The 24,585-nt window shown below is 45.4% G+C and overlaps 1 protein-coding gene across 1 annotated transcript in view; it reads left to right on the top strand.

Annotated features, from left to right (window-relative positions):
- bckdhb (branched chain keto acid dehydrogenase E1 subunit beta) overlaps nt 1-18,966 on the top strand; it is a 59,236-nt gene extending 40,270 nt beyond the window's left edge. The window contains exons 9-11 of the mRNA XM_042106704.1: nt 9,432-9,518; nt 17,286-17,474; nt 18,508-18,966. Coding sequence (XP_041962638.1) covers nt 9,432-9,518; nt 17,286-17,426 — 228 coding nt within the window. The 3' untranslated portion in view covers nt 17,427-17,474; nt 18,508-18,966. The remainder of the gene's footprint in view (nt 1-9,431; nt 9,519-17,285; nt 17,475-18,507) is intronic.
- Nucleotides 18,967-24,585: the final 5,619 nt, after the last annotated feature.

The following is a 24,585-nucleotide window of genomic DNA, read 5'->3' as shown; positions in this document are numbered from 1 at the left end:
ATGCCGGCCCTTGGAAGGGGGGGCAGATGAAAGTGCGGCGGGCAGCAAGAGCGCTGGGAACGGCCCCAGTTCACCGTGTGAGCGCCGCCCGAATGGCCCCAGCGGCGCGACCAGCAGTGGACCACAATTAGTACGTGTGAGCGCCCCGCAGTCAGCCTCTCACGGCCATCACACGCTGCCCGCAGCCCGGAGATTGAGGAGGGAGGCTTTAAACTGAGTGTGTGTGTCTTTGATATTTGTGTGTGTGTGTGTTTGTGTCTTTGATATTTGTGTATGTAGTGGCCCTTGTGGGCATATCTTGAACTGTCTGTTTATGTGTGTGGGTGTGTGCGGGATGTATGTTAAAGTTTGTGTGTCCATGTGAAAGCGTTTGAATGCGCTGGGGAAAGTGCATTTAGAGAAAGTGTATGAGCATGAATGCATCTGTTTTTGTATGCATGTGGAAGCTGTGTTTGTGTTTGTGGGCAAATGCTTGCGTATATGTGCCTGTTGGAGAGGGTATGTGTGTAAGTACTCTTTTGTGTGCTATGGAGAGTGTGAAGTTTTATCGTGCGTGTGGTGTGTGTGTGTGTGCGCGTGTGTGTGCGTTTTTGTGTGTGTGTGTGTGTGTGTGTGTGTGTTTATGTGTGTTTTTGTGTGTGCGTGTGCGTGTGTGTGTGCGTGCATGCGTGCGTCCGCATTCCCAAGAGACGGCAGCAGCTCTGTGTCTGTGGTTTAGACGGTTGTCTTGAAAATGTGCAACTCGGACACCAGCGGCTTGGTGATGCCAACCGTAAATGAGCTGCTGGCCGGCAGCGCTGACCGCTGGTGTCCAGTCAGAGACGGCCTGTCCAGTCACATGAACAGGAAGAGACAGGGACACCAGCCAGAGGAAAAACGTTCCCTGGCCACAAGCGGGAACGGTTTGCTACTCCCACTCTTCACTGTCTCTCTCTTTATGCTCTCTTCCCTTAGTTCATGCACTCTCTTCCAGATCTCTCTTTAGACGTTACGCTGCTGTGATGAGCATGCCGTGGCATAATGTCCTTTTCAAAGCAGTTTGTTCAGTCTGGATCTTAAGTTCAAAAATGAAAGGCTGTGTGGAATCTTCTTCACACTGTCCTTCCTCTTCATCAGTCTGTTCATCCCCATCTCTATGTCTGTGTCTCTTCAGTCTCCTCTTTCTCAGTCTGGGTCTGCCTCCATCTTTTTATTACCCATACCCCCCCTCACCCCCATACGCTGGGCTTGATTGACTCCTGTGTCAGTGCTGTCCACCACGGCAATAGAGCCGTCAGTCAGTGAGTGAGGGTGTTTGGGCAGTAAAGTCCCCGGGCGCTGGCTGCTTTGTGTCGGCGTGTTCCCTCCCCTGTGAACAAGTGTCTCTGTCACATAGATTTGTGCCCTGCTTTCTCAATGGAACTGTTTGCACTGGTGTTGAAATGTGGCGGGTCCTTATCACAGATCACACTAGGCCTGCACTAGTTTATACTTTCTCTTCTTCTTTTCTCTCTTCCTGTCTTTTTTCCTTTCTTCCTCTTTCTCTCTTCATCACTTGTTTTCAGCCTGGCTTCCCTCCGCTCCTGTTCTTCATAATTGTAGCTCTCAAACCATCATTGCAGGGTCATTGCAGGTGAAGTGGCTGTGAAGTGTGTGCATCCATGTGCGTGTCTGCGTGCGTGCGTTGGAGAGTGTATGATCTACAGTATGACTGTTGAAATAAAACCTTGTAACATAAAATTCAACAGAAAATGTCACTCTGAGCACATACTTTCTCTCTCTCTCTCTCTTTCTCTTTCTCTCTCACACTCAAACACAAACACACACACACTCATCATCACTCATTACCACTACTTTTGGGAAAGGCCACTTGCGAGCTGTCAGAGTGTGTTAATGTGTCGTGTGTAACACCAGGCTTTGACCAGGCGCCTCAGGCATCCGCTCTGGTCAACTCGGAACTGTTGCACTTTCATGCAGCAATGTGTCACTGCAATGGCTTTTTCCTGCCCCCTGTGTAAGTACAGATACCGAATTCCAGAGGAGTCCTCCAACGCCCTCATACAGAGGTGAAGACTGTTATGATGACGGTAATGATGATTATCGTAATTGTCGTTGTTATGGCTCTGTACTCCTCAGAGTTGGGAAAGCTTCAACTTTCTGTCACACTCTTTGTGAAGACGGTGGTGTTCTGCTGGCTGGCTGCAGGATGCATCTGGACTCGATGTATTCACACACTGCGGAATGTTCCCCCAGGTCGTGATGCCACTTGGAGATGCTGCCAGTGCCAGGGTGTGGCGGGAATCTCGCAAGCGCGTCTCATCGGGGGGTCATCAGAATCGGTCTCCAGTGGAACTGGAAGATTTGCCCCGTGACACAGTGATAGCCGCAAACGGCGGTTTTCAATTCAATTCAATTTATTGTGCTTATAGAGCGCCAAAACATTACACATGTATCATGGCGCTTTACAGAATGTAGGCAATCAGAGAAAAAGGAAAGAAAGGAAGAAAAGAAAGAGAGAGGCCCATGGGTAACAGCGGCGAGGAAACACTCCCTAGAGTTGGAGATACATATAGGAAGAAACCTCGAGCAGATCCACGACTCAAGGGCCTGACCCATCTGCCTAGGGTCAGATACAGGACAGTAAGGTCTGTATACATGACAAATGCATATGATAGTCAGGTGTAGAGAATAAGACATGGTGTTAAAAGCACTTGAGCTGAAAGTTACAAGAGGTGGGGTGATTACGTATCTGGTTTGATAATTCATTAATCCTGATTTAGTGACAAAGTGCAAATAGTCCAGCGTAGGATTTGTCCAGGGGAAGGGAGTTGTCAAGGGGCATGTGGTGGGTCGGCAGACGGGCCAGGAATCCGGGCAGAATTGTCATAGGCAGGAGATGGGTCGCTAGGCTGTACGGGCCAGGAATCCAGATAGGGGGACAGTATTCGAGTAGTCGAGGATGGGACTTCAGGTGAGATGGGTGAGAGGAAGGCCAACACATGGATGGTTGATGACTGGTGATGATCTACCTCACAAGTGAGGTATAGTAAGGGGAAAGAATGAGAGATGTAGAGTGGGTTAGTATTACTGAAAATCAAAATGGTTAATGTCAATAAGTAATCAGTGGTACTATATATTGTTACAGTATATCATAGTGAGAATAGGCAAGAGAGGGAGAGTTGAGAGAGAGAGAAGGGGAGAGAGGAGAGGAGGGGGTTGTATGGCGTGACACATGAAAAGTCCATGACAGCACTATGCTATAGCATATAGCTATGCTTCCACCGTTACATGTCGTTCTTGTCATCAACGGCATTATGATTGTTCCTCGGTTTCTAGTTTTAAATATAATATTAAAAGTTACTATTACTAGTTTAAACTGTCATACAATTATCCATATCTATTTAATCATGTTAACATTTACCTTTTCTGTATTCAAGTATAATTAGTTTGTCTTCATTCGTGATGTTACAGTTGGAAGTTCATTCTATTCTGTTGATATTCTGTTGTTCTTCTAAATCATGTGAATACAATTAATGATCATGTCTTTAAATCTTTACAATTGGTTAAATTATCATTATAGGTTGAATATTTACCTATTTTTCCAAGCGAGTGCTGAGTCTTTAATGCCTATCGAATGTTCAAGCCTGTGGAGTAGTATATTGTGGTCTATGGTGTCAGAGGCAGCACTGAGGTCCAGGAGGACCAATATTGATACATGTCCATTATCGGCAGCGATGAGGAGGTCATTAAAAACTTTAACTAAGGCTGATTCAGTACTGCGGTGAGCTCTGAAACCAGACTGATATAATTCTTAGATTTTATTCATATGCAAGAAGGTACCAATTTGTTTCGACACTATTTTTACAAGTATTTTTGACAAAAAAGGGAGATTAGATATAGGCCTAAAGTTGGCCAGGTTGTTAGGGTCAAGGGTAGGCTTTTTGAGGGATGGCTTAATAACAGAACTTAAACGACTGTGGTACATGGCCTGATAGCAGTGAGTTATTTATTTGGGTTTTGGGTCAGAACTATCTGAGGAATGAGCTGGTGTTGCTTAGAGCCCCCACAGCAGCTGTGCAGGCTCCTAAGGGGGTTAACAAATCAGCTGATGAAACACACACACATACTGTACACATGCACACACACTCATACATACACACACATACTGTACACATGCACACACACTCATACATACACACGCACACACACACACACATACTGTACACATGCACACACACTCATACATACACACACATACTGTACACATGCACACACACACACACACACACACATACTGTACACATGCACACACACTCATACATACACACACACATACTGTACACATGCACACACATGCATGCACACACACGCACACACACACATACAGTACACACACACACTGTGCACACGCACACATACAGCACAAAGTCTCTCTCGGCTTCTCTTCCTCTTTCTTTCTTAATCTGTCTTTGTCCCACTCTCTCTCTTCACTCACACCCTCATGCACTCTTTAAGATGGGCAGTCAAAGGGCATTTTATGTCAACATCCTTATGCAACGCAACACACACACACACACACACATGCATACACACAGCAACACCGTATTGTCATTCTCAGCCATCATAAAGCCATTTTCCACTCGCTAGTCCCGCAGGTGTGCCTGAAATTCCTGGAGGTGAAAGCGGAATCTTCTGCAGCCGCCACCACCTGCCAATCAAAGCAGCTGTGCATGGTTTCCCTCTGGCCCATTAATCACCCCGATGCGTTCACCTGCCACTAGCCCGAGACGCCGCAGAGCTGATCCCCCCGGCCAGCCGCTTCCCCCATAAATCCTCTCCTGTGTCTGCCTCTTGCCGCTGAAGCCCATAACCCGTAATTCCTCCAGTCAGCACTTGCCAGAACATGGTGTGGGTTCTAATAAGACATCCCAGCGAGCTGCCAGAGCCAATCAGAGCGGGCCCTGCCGGGAGAGCAGGAAATGTCATCAGAGACGTTGGGGGCCATTTCCTGCCATTGACTGGCGGGCGGACCGGAAGCGGTCTAGTGTCTCAGGTAGCCACTCACTTGGGAGAAGGGCCAGAGCTGGTCTAAGTGTAGCTCAGATCCGATTAGGAGACCGTGGAGGCCGACTAGTTGTGACCGAGCCAGCGAGTGTAACCTCAGTAGTGTAGAGTAAACATTCAGCCACAGCTTGAGGGATGGGTGGGGAGAAGGCTTCCAAACTCGTCACTGTAACCGCCGTCAGAAAGCTGCCTCAGCTATGTACGAGCTCAGTGTCCGTACACAGCTCTGCGCATTGACTGTGCATGTACGTTTATAAGCACAGGCTCAGGGTCAAGAGAAAACAAAATCTGTTTTTATTTATTCTGCTATTCATTCTTTTAGCAGATACATTTATGCAACTAAACTTATCGTTGTGTGCAGACCTACGGGGGGGGGGGGGGGGGGGGGCAGGGAGGCCCTCTCACACTGTGCCTCCATTTTCCACTTTGTGTTTGTTCCCTGGGGAGGGGTGGTTAGATGCAGGGGAGTTGTTTTCTTTTGGTCTCCTAATTTGCTCGTGGCCTCCGTACGCCTGCGGTGGTATTGGAGGGAGCCTGGGGTGTCGCTGGTGTTATTTTCCCATCTTCCCATGGGGCAGGGTTCGGTTTCTTGTGGTCACCTGATTAGGTCTCCACAGACCTGTGGTTTGGACAGCACACAAGGAGCCCTGTGCTCCATTGCTACCGAGCTCCAAAACACCATCTGGGTCGGCCATTATCTTGGTGTGGGCTTGTGTACAGTATGCGCATGTTGGGACAAAGTCACTGAAGACTTGCGATTGTATTGAAATGGGAAAATTGAGGCAATTGAAAAGCACTTGCACTATAGCTTAACTGACCGACAACTAGGTATAGCCCTTTTCTTTACTGTAGATGCAGCCTGTGCTGGACCAGTGTCTTTATAAAATTGCCCTCCATTATGATTGGGTGCCATTGTAAAACACTCTGCAAGCCTCCACGTTCTATATTATTGCACAACGAATTGATACAGAAGTTGCTCCATCTCTGTTGCTTGGAAACTATTCTGCCTTTGCAGCATGCCTAAAATTCCTCTCACTTGTTCTAAAGTCACTGGCCTCTTAGGGCTTATTACTTATATCAAATCTGGATGAAAAGAGGCTAAACAATGGATATTCATTCACCTATCAGCAAAAATGATTTGGAAGTCAACATGAGAATGGTGTTCATTTGTCTCAAAGGCAGGCAAGAGATTCCCAGAGACCGAGTCCGTCTCAGCAGCCTATCCAGTGATACAAGGAGGCTGTAGTCTCAAGGTTGGAGCCTGAGGGCATCGTGATGATTCCACACCACATACAGACAGGAAGCAATGACCATGGGAGACGCAGACAATTACACAACTGAGCAGAAGGAAGCGGTGATGCCACTCTTTGCTGTTCTGATCTGTGTTGCTCCGAGCCACACTGCTCTTTTCACAGCACGACTGGCCAGCGTGTGTGTAGCGCTGTGCTTAGCTGTGCTGTATCGTCCTGCCTGTGCCGCACCACTGTGCCTGTACAGCATAGTGAGTGTGCTGTATCACTGGGGCCTCGGTCTGCTGCATACTGTAGAGTGGGCGGTTGGCTGTACTGTACTATACTGTGTGGTGTGCTTCGGGCGGGGCCTCTTCCTGCCGTAATATGGGGTTCCAGTAAAGCCAGATGAGCCGACTAGGTTCTCTGATCATTGCTTAACCTTGTGGGTTGCCCAGCATGCTGCTACTGCTGCTCAACTTGCTGCTGCTGGTACCGCTTTAGACCAGAGAAACAATTGCTTTTAAAAAGTGTGTTTGTGTGTTACTGGTTTGAATAGTTGATCAGTGTATAGGAATGGTGTGAGCGTTGACGCTCTGCGTATTGCAAATTGCGGATGTATAGCTTTAATTTCCAAGGACATGCGCAGCCGACACAGCAAACAGATGTAGGATGGGAAACAGTCATCATATGCATGCAAACATGTTGTGAAAAGCAAAGTATATCTCTGGCCGACTCCTGGTAGTACTACTATTAGTGCTACTGCAGTTGGTACTGCTAAAACTAGCTGATCGTACTGGCACTTCTGTTACTAGGTATTGCTACTGTGGCTATGTGGTATTGCTACTGCTTGCTACATGTGCTGGTCCTGCTACATTTCCGGGTCCTGCTACTTACTTGCTGTAGCCGGTGGTGCTGCTGTGTATTGCTGGTAGTTGTGCCTCCCCAGGGGCCTCATCAGAGAGCCGAGTGGTGTGGTCTGGCTGGACACCACACAACCCCTGCCAGCTCCCTCAGACTGGCCACAAGGACATAACAGAGACGAGGCCTGAGCAAAGTCGTCGAGAAGCTGACCTAATGGCTGTCGTCAGCTTTCTTTACTGGGCTAGTGGTCTGTCGAGAGAGAAACTGTGTGTGTGTTGTTTGTGCTGTGTTTGTGCCTAGAAGATTTTTTTAATTGGTCAGTTAGTCAGTTAGGCTAATGGGTGAACGTATTGTGAATAAGTGTGTGTGTATGTGTGTGAAAAGGCGATGTATGTGTTGTTGCATATCACTGGCATGCAAATTGGTGCTTTCGAGAAACTCCTTGCTTAAGATTGTGTTTGGCCAGGTGGTAAAAATGTGACTTAGTCTTTTGTGGGACTTGTTATGTGTCCGTGTGTGTGTGTGTGTGTGTGTACTGTTGCTATTTGGACATTTTGGATACTTGCCTCAAAACAGTATGTACATCTGTACATCTGAGTACATCTGAGTATGTATACGCATATGTTACCGTGTGGTTGCCTGTACGTGCACATTTTTTGTCAGTGCTTTGTTAGATGTGCCAGCATTTTGCAGTAAATTACATTAGTATTGGATGCAAAACCAGAGGCTGTGGGTCCGAACAAGTCAACAATTTCACCCAGTTTAATTGCTCTGCTTGCAGCTGTCAAGCGACATGACATCCAAGGGCATACGGTCGGGTGCCAAGAGATGCAGGGTTGCGTCCTCCAGCGAGTTGAAACCAGCCTCTAGGGGCCTAAACACTAAACAAAGGGCCTGGCTGGCCTGGAGGACCAGTGCCAAGGCCTTCACAGTTTGCCAGCTCCAAGCCGCACTCTTACAGCCGAGTTTGTCAGGGATGTCGAGACCAGCTGTCGGTGGCGTAAGGTTTGCTAAAAAAAAGACACGTCTGACCTTTTTTATGCTTTTTTAATATGGTGTGAAAGTAGTGCGACGAGCTGGATTCCTCTTAGTTGTTGAAATATTTTCATTATTATTATTTATTATTATTATTTTATTATTGTGCTGTCTGAAAAACATGCTTAGGTTAGCCTGAACATTTGTGATAGAATGGCGTGAGTCGGAGTGGGTTTTGGCCCGGTCTCGGTCTAAGAGCACTTTTGTTTCAGCTTTGTGTTTGGCCCGTATTGTTTTTGTTGCCATTGGCATTTGATGTCCAGTCCAAACGCTGGAAAGGGCCGCAAGCAGGGCCATAAATCTTAACAAATCATAAACCATGGCCATGGATGTCCTCTGCAGCTAATCTTTCCCTCATAGCCAAAGAACATGAAATAGGTTAAGAAACGAAAGCAATGCTTATAAATTAAATATAGTTTTTATGTGTCTAGCAGTGACAGGGTCATGGAATCAAGTCCTGGGGAGCTCCAGAGCTGAGGGAATGTGTGCTTCTGTTGCACTGCACTGTGTGCTTCTGTTGCACTGCACTGTGTGCTTCTGTTGCACTGCACTGTGTGATTCTGTTGCACTGCACTGTGTGCTTCTGTTGCACTGTGTGATTCTGTTGCACTGCACTGTGTGCTTCTGTTGCACTGCACTGTGTGCTTCTGTTGCACTGCACTGTGTGCTTCTGTTGCACTGCACTGTGTGCTTCTGTTGCACTGCACTGTGTGCTTCTGTTGCACTGCACTGTGTGCTTCTGTTGCACTGTGTGATTCTGTTGCACTGCACTGTGTGCTTCTGTTGCACTGCACTGTGTGCTTCTGTTGCACTGTGTGATTCTGTTGCACTGCACTGTGTGCTTCTGTTGCACTGCACTGTGTGCTTCTGTTGCACTGCACTGTGTGCTTCTGTTGCACTGTGTGATTCTGTTGCACTGCACTGTGTGCTTCTGTCGCACTGTGTGATTCTGTTGCACTGCACTGTGTGCTTCTGTTGCACTGCATGTGTATTTTATATGGAAATGTGACATGCGTAAGCACATCTCCCAGAAATGCCCAAGTAGGCTATCTTTGACTTACTGACAGATACCCATCTTTCACTAGAAATTCTGTCAAAATAGAAAAAAAATAGAAATAGAATGTCTCTGAATATTTGTGATAACATTGCTCCAATTAGTCTAACGAAAGAAGTATGTAGCATTAAAGCAATTGCTAGCCTACAGTATATGTGCATGTCATGCTACCGTGTTAGTAATGTGTGTGTGTGTGTGTGTTTCAGTCGGTGGCAAAAACAGGAAGACTCCTGATCAGCCATGAGGCTCCAGTCACAGGAGGCTTTGCTGCAGAGATCAGCTCTACGGTGCAGGTAAGAGCCGTCCTGCCACACACTCACTCTCTCTCTCTCTCTCTCTCTCTCTCTCTCTCTCTCTCTCTCTCTCTCTCTCTCTCTCTTTCCGTTGTGTGTGTGTTGTCTTTGAGAGCAGTAAAATGCATGCTGACCCTGTGATAATCAACTCAGAGTAATGACCCTCACAGCCGTCTCTTTCTGAACAAGCTGCCATCATGCCTCACAGTGGCCTCTCATTCCTTCTCTCCACGAATTCACTTCAGCTGATGATAAACTCCCATGGCTATTTGGCAAGGGCACCTCCCCATCTGATCACACGTTTGTTAGTGGAGGAAACCTTCTGGAACCTTCTGGAACATCCCAAATTCTTGAGCTTCTCTCACTCTCTTGCACTACTCCAACAAGTTCAGGCCAGCACTTTCAGTGTCCATCAATTCACATCTGCTTTCCGTGTGTATGCGTGTGTGTGAGACTTAATCCTCGTTAAAGCATTGCTTAGGAAAGACCACCATGTGGGCTAAACATGTTACTTAACCATCTCCTAATTTTTTTTTTTTACGATAGACGTGAGAATACAGACGCATAGACGTGTACTCAAAGTTCTGGTTTTAAAAGGGAGGGGAGAGCCACACGATGACAGCTTTACAAGCGCACCGCTTCTAGTGGTCGAGGCGTTAGCCGTGAAACCTCTCCAGACACCAAAGTGCGCCAGGCGACCTCTGCTCCTCCATCAGCACGGCAATTAGCAAGAAATGGACTTCGCTCCTGGGAGCGCTGCCTGGTTTTAGCAAAGCCAAATAGCTCTCTGACCACTCGAGATTCAGTCCACCTGCATCAGTGTGGGTGGTTGCCAAGGCGAGGAAGGGGTGCGTTTTTTTTTTTTTTTTTTTTTTTTAATTTGTTTCCGTCATGGAAACGTGACCCTGGTGCCACCACCGGGAGATGACTCACAGGTAAATCACCGTCACAATGGGACACATCCGGCAGGAGCTCAAACAGCAGGGGTGAGGAGGTGCCCCGGCGGGTGGGGTAGGGGGGCGGATAGAGCGAGAGAGAGGAGAGCTCAGGATCAGGAGCGCTAATGAAAAAGCTCAGGAGTGCTCGACCACTGCTACTGTGAGAGCCCACTGAGCCCTCCACTCCACGCTGAGAAGCAGCTGGACAGCGTCTCCCTCTCTCTTCTCTCTCTCCTTTCCCTCTCTCTTTTTTTCTCTTTCTAACACTCTTTTTTTCTCTCTCTCATTTATTCAACCACTCTTTTTGTCTTCCTCTCTCTCTCTCCTTTCTTTAGCTCTACCAATCCATCCCTCCTCCTCCTCCTCCCCAGGTCCCTCTCTCTTTCCTCCTCCTCCTCCTCCCCAGGTCCCTCTCTCTTTCCTCCTCCTCCTCCTCCTCCCCAGGTCCCCTTCTCTCTTTCCTCCTCCTTCCCTAATGATCCTGCTCTGTCCTCCTTATGGGCATACATGGATCCAGTGCTTTTAACGCCTAATGCAGCCACTGTGCTGCCACATGAAAGGGAAGTTGTGCGTGTGCGTGTGCGTGTATGTGCAGCCTGGTAGTGTTGGCCTTGAGGAGAGGGGATTTTTCATGACATCCCTGCTCCACTCCCTCTGTGCAAAGCCAGGTGGATGTGTGTGCGTATATAACTCCATATGCAGGTCTAGGTGTGTGTGTGTGTTGGGATAATGAGGGGATGGGGAAAGGCACTGGTCCTGTTATTCCTGGACAGGCCACTGGAACAGAAGTAAGTCTTGGGGTCGATTTGTGCTGCTATTTCTCCCTCTGTCTCTCTCTTCCCCCCCCCCCCCCCCTCTCTCTCTACTATCCCTGATTTTCCCTCTTTTACTCTGGGCTAAATGGAAGTATTGGAACTGTCCTAGTCCAGTTATTCTTGGTGGGCTGAATGGAGCCGATGTGGTGTGAATGATTATCCTGGCCTTATGTCCTGTGCATATCTCTTGGGTTTGAGGTGTGTGTGTGTGTGTGAGAGGGGGAGAGAGAGAGAGAGAGAGAGAGAGAGAAAAGGGGAGGCTCTGGACTACTGGGATAACCAGTGTGAAATGGTGAACCATTCCTGCCCTGTCTAAATGTGCTGCTGGTCCTGTGTTAATTGGGATACCAGAGGCAGAGTCCCATCGGTTGGTTGAATGTGTCACTCGGTTTGAGTGATGTGAGATGAACGGGTCTGCTGATTGTAGATGTAGCCTGATCCTCTGTGGAACGGATAACACGCTATTTATCTTTCTTATTCTCTCTCTCTCTCTCTCTCTCTCTCTCTCTCTCTCTCTTTCTCTCTCTCTCTCTCTCTCTCTCGCGGCTGTAGAGTATGAGCGGTGGTATGCAGTGTCGTCACAGAACTGAGGAGATTTGCAACATGTGTGTTGCTGACCGATCTCCAGGTGTTGTATTATCTGTGTGTATGCAGCATGTAGTAGGTCACACACCAGAGGAAGAGCGGTATGGATCCTCGTAAAGCGGCATTTAGTCCTTTGTTGGTCATTAAACCTACAACTTTCTGAATGTTACAGCGCTCAACAGGCCGCTTTGAAATCTCCAAATGAGTTTCCCTTTAACCACAATAAACGGGTTGTTTTCAAAGTCGTCGTTCTCCACTGGTATATAGATCGCAAAAGACCCACCACCACTTCACATGTCTTTTATTTATTTATTTTTTTAATGGGCAAGTTGCCTTTAATTTGACTTGTTTCATGTTGTGATGCTTCCCCTTTTATTTCCCCAGTCATTAGCTCGTCATTTCCAAATAAAGAGGAATATGTAGCATGTAAGTGAAAGCAAACAGCTCCCCTCGTGCCGAGGCAGTGGTACGGGCAGCACTTCAAACAGACGGGTCCAGTTCAGGCCCAGCGGTTGCTGATAGTGGATGAAACCCAAAAGTTCTGTGTTCGTGAAATGCCGGGACAATCAGAACCAGATCAGTGGCGCACATCATGCTGGATCGCTTACGGAGTTGCCATCTACAAACCCGTTTTTGTTCCGTCCAACTCGCTTTTCTCTCTCCCCTGGAGTTTTCTTCTCTTTGCACACTCCATCCAGTATGGTCATCCCCCCTCCAGAGCTAATCTCTCTCCTGACTTGGTCTCTTCCCTCATTTTTACGGTAAAGGCATTCCACTCCATCCAAAATATACACAATTCACCATCTTGTGTGCTTCTCACTCCTTACTGAGGTTTAAGCTTGTCCTTTTCCCTCCTTCTTCTATTCCCAACCCATAACCTATGTTACTTCAGCGGATATGTTGCTCATCTAGGCCAAATTAGAAGCAGGCACTGGCAGAGTTATACGCCTCCCAGACCTGCCTTGTAGGCCTGTTATAAAGCTTGTCATCACCTCAGTGAAACAAGGGCAAATGGTACCCTTTCTTCACAGCTTGACTCCAGCGTTGCATAACAAGAATGGCCTTTGTTATGGGAAAATAATCACTTGTGGTTGCTGCAACATACTGTGTTTAACAGTTGTCTCATTCCATATCAACCATCTCAGATTTTGTGATGTTCCAAACTGCCGGCAATACTTCCATAAGAGGTTTATGTTCATAGTCAATGTGTCTTTGTTATAGTCTGGTGGTATATATATGGTCTCCTTAGCCAGATGCACCAGTGGAATAGGGCAGTTAAATTGGGCTTTAAAAACATTTTTAGAATTTCTTTTCTGAGTTTCACACATTGATAGAGCTGACTGTGGACCCAACCCTCGTTTTTAACAGGAATCAAGGTAAAGAGCTAAATTAGCTTTATCTTTAACCCTCTAGTATGAACTTATGAACTAAGATTAATCCCCCCCAAAATCTCTTTCCCCAAGTCTGTGAACATTTTTTGTTTTTTTCTCTGAATATTTTATAAATTAGATTATCCAAGTACTACTTTGGACGGTTTTTTCTGAGCAACTGTATTTGGTATCCTCTTTAAATTAATGTAGATGGTGTATGGTCAAGTGAAGAAGGAAAATGCATCATTCCCACTAGCTGACCATGGCTATAGTTGTGTGCTTTGGGCTGCCCCTAAAAAATGTGAGAGAGGTGTTCACAACATGTAATTGTCAATAATATTGTCAAAAGACTCAAAAAAAGCATGCAAAGTCTTTGACTGTCAACCAGACTGGTGATATTTGTAAGGGTTTTGCATGCCTTTTAGGTAGGTTGATTACTAATTTTAGACCAAAACTCTACAATATTGCAGCCCTGATATGACTCTTTCACAGTATTATCTATTGATTTAATATTTATCCTCTCCTCTCTCTCTCTTATTTAGATGTGCATTGAATAACATTAAGCTGTGCTTGCAAACAACATAACTGCATCGAAAAACATGTTTTTTAGATAGTTTAAAATATGGTCTGACAGCATGATTCATGGAAATGTGCCTTTGAAAGATTCCAGAGAACATTCACAGACTGTCCATTTGGATTTAAACAAATATGCTTTTGCCAGGCAGGCAGAATGTTCTAGAATGTGGCTATCCTCATATGACTTGTGGTGAGCCAAGAGTGCTACTGTCTCTTTTGGCTCCCATGGTCAGTAATATTGCCATTTCTCTGTCACTCTACACTTTCCATACTCTCCAATCTGTGGCTGCCGCAGACAAACCTCTCTCTCTCTCTTTGTTTCTCTCTTCCTCTCCCTCACTTCTGTCTCCGAAGGAATACAGACAAAATATATGACTGCAGATTTCAATTTTATTTTTAAAATGTGGATCCAGCCTTGTCTGCCATGTCATTTGAAATATTTTATACTGTTGCATAATAATGTGTGCAGTACCCGGCGAGAGACTCTGATTAGAATGAAACCGGAGCATTCCAGAAGTTGGAGGAGGAGACGCGGAGTGTCAAGACACAGCTCTTCAGAGTTCTTCCTGTAAAAGTATTTTATGTAAAAGTATGAGGGCTTTACAGAGCTTTTGCTTTAAAATTGACAAAAAAAAGCTTCTTCCCCAAGGGGGAGAAATACAGTTTGTCACTGGAGACTATCCGGTTGGCAGGTGTATTTTCTCGTAAGAGGCCAAAGAAAATTACACCTGCCAGGAATTATGAGGCGAAAAAGGGTTTTGATGTGTTCTTGTCACCATCATTTGCCGTTTTATGTCAAAGTGAAGAGGAGAAAGAATGTTATTGGGAAAGAGAGCTTGAGCCCATCTTCCATCTCCCACTCAAACACTGTGTCACACACACACACACACACACACACACAAGAGCAGTCAGCAATCATTCAACTTCTTTTTACATTTTTAAACATAAAAACTGCATAGGTTGACTACTATCACGCGATAAATGTCTTGATATGTGATAAATGGGGCGGTTGAAGTCTCCCTCAAAGTATATGATTACGGCCTTGCGGGTATCGTCATTTTCAAAGGCCAGATTACAGGTACAAATGAATGAAGCGTAGTAAACATCCAAATAAATCACAGCAAACATTGTAAGCAAACATAGTAGACACATTAAACCCACTGAAACAATAAAATGTAACAATAAAAGACTGAACACGTTTTATTTCCATGTAGCACAGACTCTCAGCCGTTTCTCAGTCGCTCTTGACAGCTGTTCAGTTTCACCTCCTTTTCCCCCAGAGGGATTGGGCCACCTGCACTCGAGAGGACACAAGGGGTTAGGGGCTGGACACAGCTCAAGCCTGTGCAGCTGACAGATGGAGGTGTTGGACACGGATGACTCATCACATAATACGGATAACACAGCCCGTCCTCTTCTGCATAATTGAATCAGGCTGAATGTATTAAAACACTCCAGACTCCCCAGACGACGTTATTAATGTCCTCTGAGCCCCGGCGTGGAGTGCGATTACAGCCTCTTACGGTTTAAATTAGATCTTCATTAAAGCTTAAGCGGTTTTTGCCTGCGAGGTGAAACGGCATTCCCAGAACCTTCACTGTTCCACCCACGCTGTTGTCAGAGGTACAACAAAAGGAGAAATCAGTGGTAAATCCACAGAATAGTGTCATAATTCATATTAAACAGTCCTCCAACAGTCCAAAAGAACAGTCCTCATATTTGTTCAGAGTTTACAAGGTTGGCGTTTGGCCTAACCCCTCTGTGTTGTATTTCTTAGTTGTGGCTGTCCCATATCAATCAGTTTGAGTTTTCCCATCTTTGTCATGCGTGTGGGGATAAATCACGGTCTCTTCCATCATTAGACAAAAAGAAAGATGAACCCAGAACTGAACTCCTTCAAGTTGATCTAGTCTGTCAGTCCTTTCTCTGTCTTTTACTGTATTCTCCTATTTTATTTTGAGCTTTTCTTTTCTTTTGGCCTCAGTCTTTTCCCCCTTTCTATTCCCCGGCCTCTTTTCTTGTCTTCTAATCAAATCTACAATGTCTGCTCTCCTCTTCCCAGTTGCTCAGTTAAGTTCCAGATGTAGTGTTGGAATTGGGTGGCGGGAGGTGCCCGGTGCAGAATGCATCCATAAACTATGCATCACCCTTTAAAAAGCTCATTATCGCTCATTAGCAGGGAAGAAAGCAGGGCGTTTGCCAATCAGACGGCACAGAGCAGCTGCCAGGCTGATGGGGCAAAGGCGTGCCAGGATGCCGGCATTGGCACAGACCCCAACAGGGCACTGCTCCTAGGCTTTCCACTGTTTCATAATGAACTGAACAGCTAGCAAAAGATTTCAACTTTCATCTAAACTCTTCTGGTTGTGTTCTAAGAATAGAGAAACATTCATAGAATGCCTTTGACTAGAATTTATTACAGGTTCTAAGTAGACCTTTAAAGCAACACAATGCAGTTTGTTTACCTTAAAATAATGGCTTCAAACTTATTTTGATGCTACACTGACTTGATATTGCACTAGGTAACATCATTGATAGGGCAGGATTGTTTAGTTGTTTTTTAACAAACTGGGTACCATCTGAGCACTAAATGGCATTGCATATTGACGCCAAGGGGTATACATTCTTCCGTCGTGTTGCTATAAAATGGTGCCTTTTCATTTATAGTTTAAAGCTGGTCTCCCTAAAGTTCCTGGATTGATATTCCAGAGTACTTTGGCTTGTGTGCTTGGAGTGAGGTCCTCATTTTCCCTGTGCTGTTTCAATAGGCTGAGATTCAAGGCTGTCACTCGCTACTTTAGTTCACACACTTCTAGCATTCGGGTTGAACTGAACCAGAAACACACACCTTGCAGGGATTTTAGGATTAGTTTCACAGTCTTTCAGCAGCAAGTCTTTAACACACACAGATATTCTCACTGTTCATACACACACACACACACACACACACCTAGTCACAAACACACACTCTCACTCACACACACACACCTAGTCACAAACATTCACTCACTCGCACACTCCACTCACATACTGTACATACGCTCACATACACACACATGCGCACACACACCTAGTTACAAACACACACTTTCTCTCAGACTCACACACACACACACACACACACACACACATCACTACCATCATCACAGAGGCTGCCTGGAGTGCAGGCCTCTCCTGTGGAGGTTCAGAGAGAAGTCCTTAGAAAGCTGATCATTTCCTCATGGCGCTCTTTCACCAGAGGCTATTAGATTTGCATTTACACTGGACTGAGAGTGTGTGTAATGGCCTGGACTGTGTGTGTGTGTGTGTGTGTGTGTAATGGCCTGGAGAAAGACTCACCACCAATAGCTAAGACAAACTGGTCTATTGTCTTCTGTACTGGGTTTGAGTGAACGGTGACACCAGTGGCGTCATCCTGGTGAGGTGTTGACTGGACACCTCGTGCTCACCCCTGCTGACCCCCCGATGCTCGTCTCTTTGCAGGAGGAGTGCTTCCTGAACCTGGAGGCCCCCATCGCCAGGGTGTGCGGCTACGACACACCCTTCCCCCACATCTTTGAGCCCTTTTACATCCCTGACAAGTGGAAGTGCTTCGACGCGGTCAAGAGGATGATCAACTACTGACCCCCCCGCTCCCCTTCCTCCCTTGTGTGCTTAGGAGCTGCTGAAAATGTATGTACGGTGGAGCTCCATGGCTCCCCAATGGATGCTTGCATGTGTGATTTAATAGGGTCTCTGTGCAGCGAAGCCCCAGGATACTGTTGCAAATCAACTCTTTTACATCATGTGTTCTTCATAAGTGTAGATGCTTGCAGTCCATTAATTTATTTGTATTTATCATGTCCTAATGTTGTTACCGGTAATATATTTATCACTTGTTCAAATTCTGCAGCCTGCGAAGCCTGTTTACCATATAACTCTTCAACCCCACTGCTTTATAATGTGTTGTGGCTCTAGCTCATCTTTATCGATGTTCCATGAAAGATTAAAAATCTTGTGCAGTAAAAAAGTTTAGTATGGTCAAACAGAGGGGATTGTTCCATTACAGGCGTGCCTGTTTTATGTGCAACTTTAATTCTCTTTCTCTCTCTCTCATGCTCCCTCCTCCCTCTTTTCTGTTCTTCCTCTTTTCTCTCTCTCTCTTGTTGTTTGTGCAGTCACGCTCCCTCTCTCTTTCTCCTGTCTTCTCTTATTCTTTTGTTTACTCACTCAGTCACTCTCTCTTTCTCTCTCTCTTTCTCTTTCTCTCACTCTCTCTCAAATATGCTGGTTTTATGTAAACATTTTATTTTCTCTTTCTCCCTCATCCGCTCTCCTCCCTCTTTTCTTCCTCTTCTCTCTCTCTCTCTCTCTCTCCTGTTGTTTGTGCAGTCATGCTCCCTCTCTCTTTCTCCTGTCTTCTCATTCTGTTATTTACACACTCAGTCACTCTCTCACTCTTTCTCTCATCCTTCTTTCCCTGACTGTCTCTCTCCTGCTCTCGTTCTCTTGTTTTCTCACTAAAACTGTTTTCCCTACCTCTATGTCTTTCATTTTTCTGTCAGAGTGTGTCTGTGCCTGTGTCTGTCTGTGTGTGTGTGTGTGTGTGTGTGTGTGTGTGTGTGTTTGTGTGTGAGAGAGATGGGGAGAGATGGTGTGAGCTGCTCTTTGTCTGCTGTGTGAAGACCGTTTTGACTAACATGCTCTACATCTCTTCCTCCGGCAGAACCATTAGGACCTACAACATGCCTCCTCTCCTCCCCTCTGCTCTGCCCTCCTCCCATCGGTCTCTGGCCAAGCCAGAGCGAGGTTACCCCAATGTCATCCAGCAAGATCGCTGAACAAGCACAGACTGTTACTATGGAGCCAACAAGACCCTGGGGAACCTTTTAAACACGTTTTGGGAAATGAACTTTGGAACTCAGCCCTTAGAGAGCAACGCGCGATTCACCAACACTAACATGTAGATATTCTATTGGTGTGATAGCTAGCTGAATGTCTCTCTTTTTCACTCTAGCATTCTGCTCTTTCAGCTAAATGTGTTGGTGCCTTCCTTCTGTCAGTTGCTCTGTTTTGTTGTGATCTCATGTCGTCTTGTCTCAGCCATGCCACTGGGAAAGTGTGTTTTCTTTTTTTTTTTTTTTTTAAGAAATAAAGTGTTTAATTTTGCAGTGTCACAACTTGATATGCTGGAGTTTGTGTGTCTGTGGTGTTTTATTGGTTTTGTTTTTATTTCAAATCCCAAATCAAATCCAAAATCAGTTTAGCATGAAGCACACTGGAGTGAATCATACAGGGATATACAAAATACCTCAGGATGAATGCAGAATAAGCAGGCAAGTAAAGGCAGTCTCAAAGGGCCAAAAGAAACTGCACATGATTACCGGTACACCTCATAAGTCTACTGTGTCCAACTGCTCATTCATTCATGACTACAAGCACACCGCATGCCTGAGTGGAATAATACCAGTCAATACAAGACAATTTATGAGAAGACAAACAATAGACATCTTTGTTTCATATTGAAGTACTTTTGAGTACTCGTGTGTGTGTGTGTCTCCCACTTTTTTTTCTTAGACTGACTGGCATTATGCCTGACCCACAATCATGCTTGTAACATCTAGTGTTGGATCTAATCTGCCATCTTGGCACCTTAAGTTTATTTTCTGCATGTAGCCTATACATGTTAAGACTGTAGTCTGTGGTTGCCACGTATCTCAGTCGGAACAGAGTACTCTGGAGCGCTGTAGAATGCAGCTGCCATTGATCTCATTAGAACATGCACAGTACATCCCTTAACCACAGATTTTAATACATGATAGGTTAAATTGAGGGTGTTTTAGTGATGATTCAGTAGTTTGATCAGTTTCCTTTTATCTGACAAACAAGATGAGACACGACAGCAAAGTTCTGTTCCCTTTTAAATTCCAGGTTTTAAAACCAGATCTAAAAGAAAATAAAAGCCCTGGATTTTGCCTCTCAATGAGAAGCAGAGCCTTTCCCTTTCATAATGAAAACTAGATATTAGAAGCTAGATACCGCAATGTCCGCCATATTGCTTGCAGGGTTGTGCACAATTCGAATTGCAATTCTGCTTCCTGTTTGCTACCTCAATTGAAATGCAAGTTAAATTTAAGAATTGAATTGGAATTTAAGAGCCAGTTTCAATTCAATTCTGGAATTTTGCACAAGCCTGATTGCTTGGGGCATACACCTTATACTATCTCTAGACCTCTGTTCGGCTACAAAAAAGTTGTCATCTTTGAGATGCGGTATTTTGCAATTTTTCCTATGGGAAAATAACAGGAATTTTGGATTATCGCGGGGGGACGAAGAAGTCTGAAATGCAGCCGTTTTGCTTAACACACTTTTCCCTCTGCCTTCGAGTGGCGCCTACTACAATCTTCAAAACACCTTGGAATCCATGTTTGTGTCTTTAATTGACTTGCATTATCAAATGTGTCTCTGTCCTTGGCCCTAACACAGCTCAGAGTTTATCACTCGGCAGATTCCTTCTGTGTATCTTTCACACTTCAGTCTTCCCTGGCAGCCTGACACAGAGCTAGGTGCTAACAACACACTAGATCATGACTTTGTCACCCACTGAGTAGGCCTTAAGATTTGTATGTGATTTAAAATGTGGTATAAGGCCTAGGCCTACTCTCTCCGTCCGTATGGATAGAAGTGCCTGCGGTAATGAGTAAATGCTGATATAATATATTAGGCTCATGTGTGCGTTAAACCGCCCGTGTTGGGCTACTGATGGACAGCCTGTTAATATAGCTTTAACAGCTACCATCTGCACAAGAAACCGCAGAAGAGCTTGAGGGAAGATGGAACATACATCTGTGCATTTATGGGTCTGTGTGTGTACATGCACGACGCCTGGCAATCGGTCGTAAATGAGTGCAACTCGCCAGCCAAAAACAACTGATGTGTCTCGTCTCTTTTTAGCCGTAGTGCTAAGCTGAATCCCTTACGGCTTTCACTCTGTGAAGTCCTTAAAATGTGACAGACAATATTAATATATCATTATCGTGGGGGGCTCTTTGGGGGCCCCCTGTCAGCGCTGGACGCTTAGAATCGTCCTAACCCCCCCGCCCCCCAGTGGCACCCCTGAGTGGAGGGAGGCTACACACTCTCTTAAACTCAATCAACTCCGTCCTAAACTCTCTTTAACTCATCTAACTCTCCTTATAAATAGTTTCTTTAACTCTTCAATTTCTGTACGTCTGTAGCTCTCTTTAGCTCTTTAGATGGCTGATGTGTTCCTGATTTTTTCGTGAGTCTTTATAATGAAGTTGCTGTGGTGACCCACTGTGGGCTTCTGTGGTTTTGGCCAGCAAACAAGGACACAAGAAAACACATGGCAGGGTTTGGGAGTGGGTGATGGGATACAGGGAGAGACAGGAAGAAAAGTAAGAAAGAAAAGAGGGGATAAACAATTGAGACAATGCCACTAATCACCTAGTATCTGTCAACCTCATGTTAGCTGCGAGGGACGATCCTCTGTGTTTGAAAAAGCACGCCGACCACAAACTGCAGACGGAATATAAAGATAAACTGGCGTCTTTCATTTTGGTCAGGGAGAAAGCTGGGCCCCAGGCGTTGTGGCCAGAGAAGACTCTCTGGGGTGGGGCAGCACAGATGACCTCGGCCTGGGATCTGTGTGTGTGTGTGTGTCTTTGCAAAGCTGCAGATTACTTCTGCCTGGTCTCTGTTTGTGTGTGTGTGTGTGTGAGGCTGCAGTAATGACCTCTGCCTGATTTTTGTGTGTATGTGAGAGAGAAACGGCAGATTTGACCTCTGCCTGTCTGTGTCGGACAGAACATGACCACTGTCTAAGCTATGTGTGACTGTGAACTCTGTCTAGGGTATATGTGTATGTAACCATGACCCTTGCTTTTAGTGTGTGTGTGTGTGTGTGTGTGTGTGTGTGTGTGTGTGTGTGCGAGACCATGACCCCTGCTTATGGTCTATGTGTGTGTAAGGGACCGGGGCCCCTGCCTTGGGCCTGTGTGTGTGTGTGTGTGAGTGACCAGGACCCCTTCTGGGGCCTATGTGTGTGTCTGATTATGAGCCCTGCTTGTGTGCGTGCAAATGTCTGTCCCTCCCCCCCCTTTTTGGCCTTTGGGTGTTGCTATGGTTTGTTTTCTTAATTGCCCACAGTTAATAATCCTGTCATTCCCAAAGCATTTGTTATATTCGGGTTTCAAGCTAGTCTTTGGTGAAGTATTATTTTATGGCGCTTCCAAACAGTATCTTCTTACACCAGGACATTTCAATTGAATTATTGATGTCTGGTATGTGATATTCACATCTCACTTGTTTGCGTTTTTCAATGTGAACCTTGAGCTCAAGAAACTGTCCTCACCTTGCAATGGTTGAAGATTTGAGTTGGAACCATGCTCATTACAGTGAGCCTGTCTTAATGTGTTATTGTGATGGATAGGTTTGTAAGGTGAATGATGAAGTTGAAACAGTTAAGGTAAAATAATCATAAAAACATAAGTGAGGGGCAATCATTTTTTAAATACAGATGGTTATGAGGCAGTGGAAAAAGATCAAACACTAAATCATTTTGACATTTTGTTGTCAGTCTTACACAACAGTATCATCCAAAATATTGACCAGCTCCAGTGCTGGTTTTCTGTGTTTCTGTTTATGAATGATGAATCTGCTCTGGTATGACAATGGTGTTAGTGGTGGAGAAAGGCCAGGTGGGGCAGTCCAATCTGCTGCTGAGTGATGATGATGCTGGCCATTCCAAATGCCTGGGGTAATATTTTCAGTCAGGTGTGCTATTTAAAGTTATCAAGATTCTGCCAGACATTCTCAACCAGCCCCTCCCTTTTCTTCCGGTCTCCACTTTCATTGGCTAAAATGATAGTGTTTAGGAGATGATTGGCCCCCATGTTTTAGGATATGTGAGGTTCTGTGGACTCTTGTGGCTGTGTGATGAAATGGGAATTTCCAAAGGCCTGCTCTGGCAACTGCCATGGTTTCAGTGGTGGTATAATGTATACCGTGCTTAGCCAATGACAAGCTGCCAAGCCACCGATCTGTAGGAGCAACCACATACATATATGTAAAAGCTGTAAGGTGACATATCGCTTACCCCTCAGCTTGCACATGGAATTTAGCCTTCATAACATGATTATTAGGCGAAAGGCATAGGGAATCATTACTGTAGCATAAGTGAGGTTTAGAGCCAGGGCTAAGCTGGATATTCAACTCATGGCCTTCACATCAAAATCATACCAGCGCTATGCTTATTCAGCTGCATTAATGCAAATTGCATAGATTACAGTGAATACACAAGCCCATCTCATTCACATTTTAATAAAAGTATTGTATTGCATCAGTGTTAGTCAGTTGAATTATAGTTAACTACAAGTAATACATCCTAAAACGACTTTAGAAATGTCAATAGATAACATAATGTCAGGATGGGGACATTTCCATTGTTTACTCTTAACCTGCTACTGATTACTGGACCGAAACTCTCAGATCGCTCCTTGGTGATGGAAACACAGAGATTATGGGATTATGCCAGAAGCAAACTACAAAAGTAACAGAGATAAAGGGGTCAACGGTGGAGCGCGCTCAACATGCTTACATCCACACAGCACTTACCTGGGATCCTGACAGAGAGGGAGATCGGATGATTTACTCGAGACATAAAGACTAGAGCTGCAGTTGAAAATAGGATTGTTCTTTTGATGGTTTTCTCAGAGATTGCAGAGCTATACTTTTCTTATATCAGAAAAAGAAACCCTTTTTGACATTGACAGAAATGTCCATACTTGGCTTGAAACTTTTTTACGCTGTGTTTGCATTTCGTGTCACCACTTGAAATACGCAAAAAAAAAAGAAACATTTTAATAAATTTGAAGCAGCTGCCTCTCCTGCTCAAATATGTATTCTGAATGCCCCAAAGGAGGTGGCTAGACACACACAGACACACTCACACACACACACACACACACACACACACACACACACACACACACACACACACATCTTGCTCTGTTAGACATTAATGTTAGCACCTCTAGCCCTTCTCACTCTAGACTGATTGGACACAGACCTGTATGTCCATAACCATAACCATTCACTTCACTTCGCATGGTATGCTGAATGAGTCTCCTTTGATGGGAATCAACTGTGAGGGCTCCCTGCTTTGATCTTTGGATGCATCCATGTAGTCTGTCTGATCTAAACACTTAGAGCAAAGTCTACATCACCACCACCAACTGCACCATCCACACACACACACTCCATCCCTCTCCATCTCTCTGTGTGATGGATGACAATACTAGAGGGCTGTTTCCGTGAGTCAACAGAAGTCTGTACAAAGCGCAAAGAAGACACACACACACACTCTCTCTCTTTCTCTCTCTCTATCTCTCTCACACACACACACACACACACACACACATACAGTATGTACATACACAAGCAGTGATTATGTATACATGTAAGAGGCCATGAAGCTAGTGTTAATTCTGTCGACTGGGAAACAGAAGGCAGGAAGGGAAGCTTAAGTTGAAGGCTGAGAGGTGTACCGGGCAGCGATGTCCATGGCGACAGAGGTCTCTTCCTTGCTCTGTTTGTGCGTTTGTCCTGGAATGGGTTCCTAAGGAGAGGCATAGAGGGAGAAAAAAACAGTGGTCAGCCGGGAGGTAATTTGCCTGCTGGTTGGGGCAAAAGTGATTGTTTATACACCAATGCCATCCTGCCGGAGACAGAGGACAGCTCTGTCTCGTGTTGACGTAAGTGGCACTAATTGCGCGTGGTCATG

Source organism: Alosa sapidissima, chromosome 10 (genome assembly GCF_018492685.1).
Source record: "Alosa sapidissima isolate fAloSap1 chromosome 10, fAloSap1.pri, whole genome shotgun sequence".
Taxonomy (NCBI): Eukaryota; Metazoa; Chordata; class Actinopteri; order Clupeiformes; family Clupeidae; genus Alosa; species Alosa sapidissima.
The sequence above is the reverse complement of the archived record's forward strand: the minus strand, read 5'-3'. Positions and strand labels throughout refer to the sequence as shown.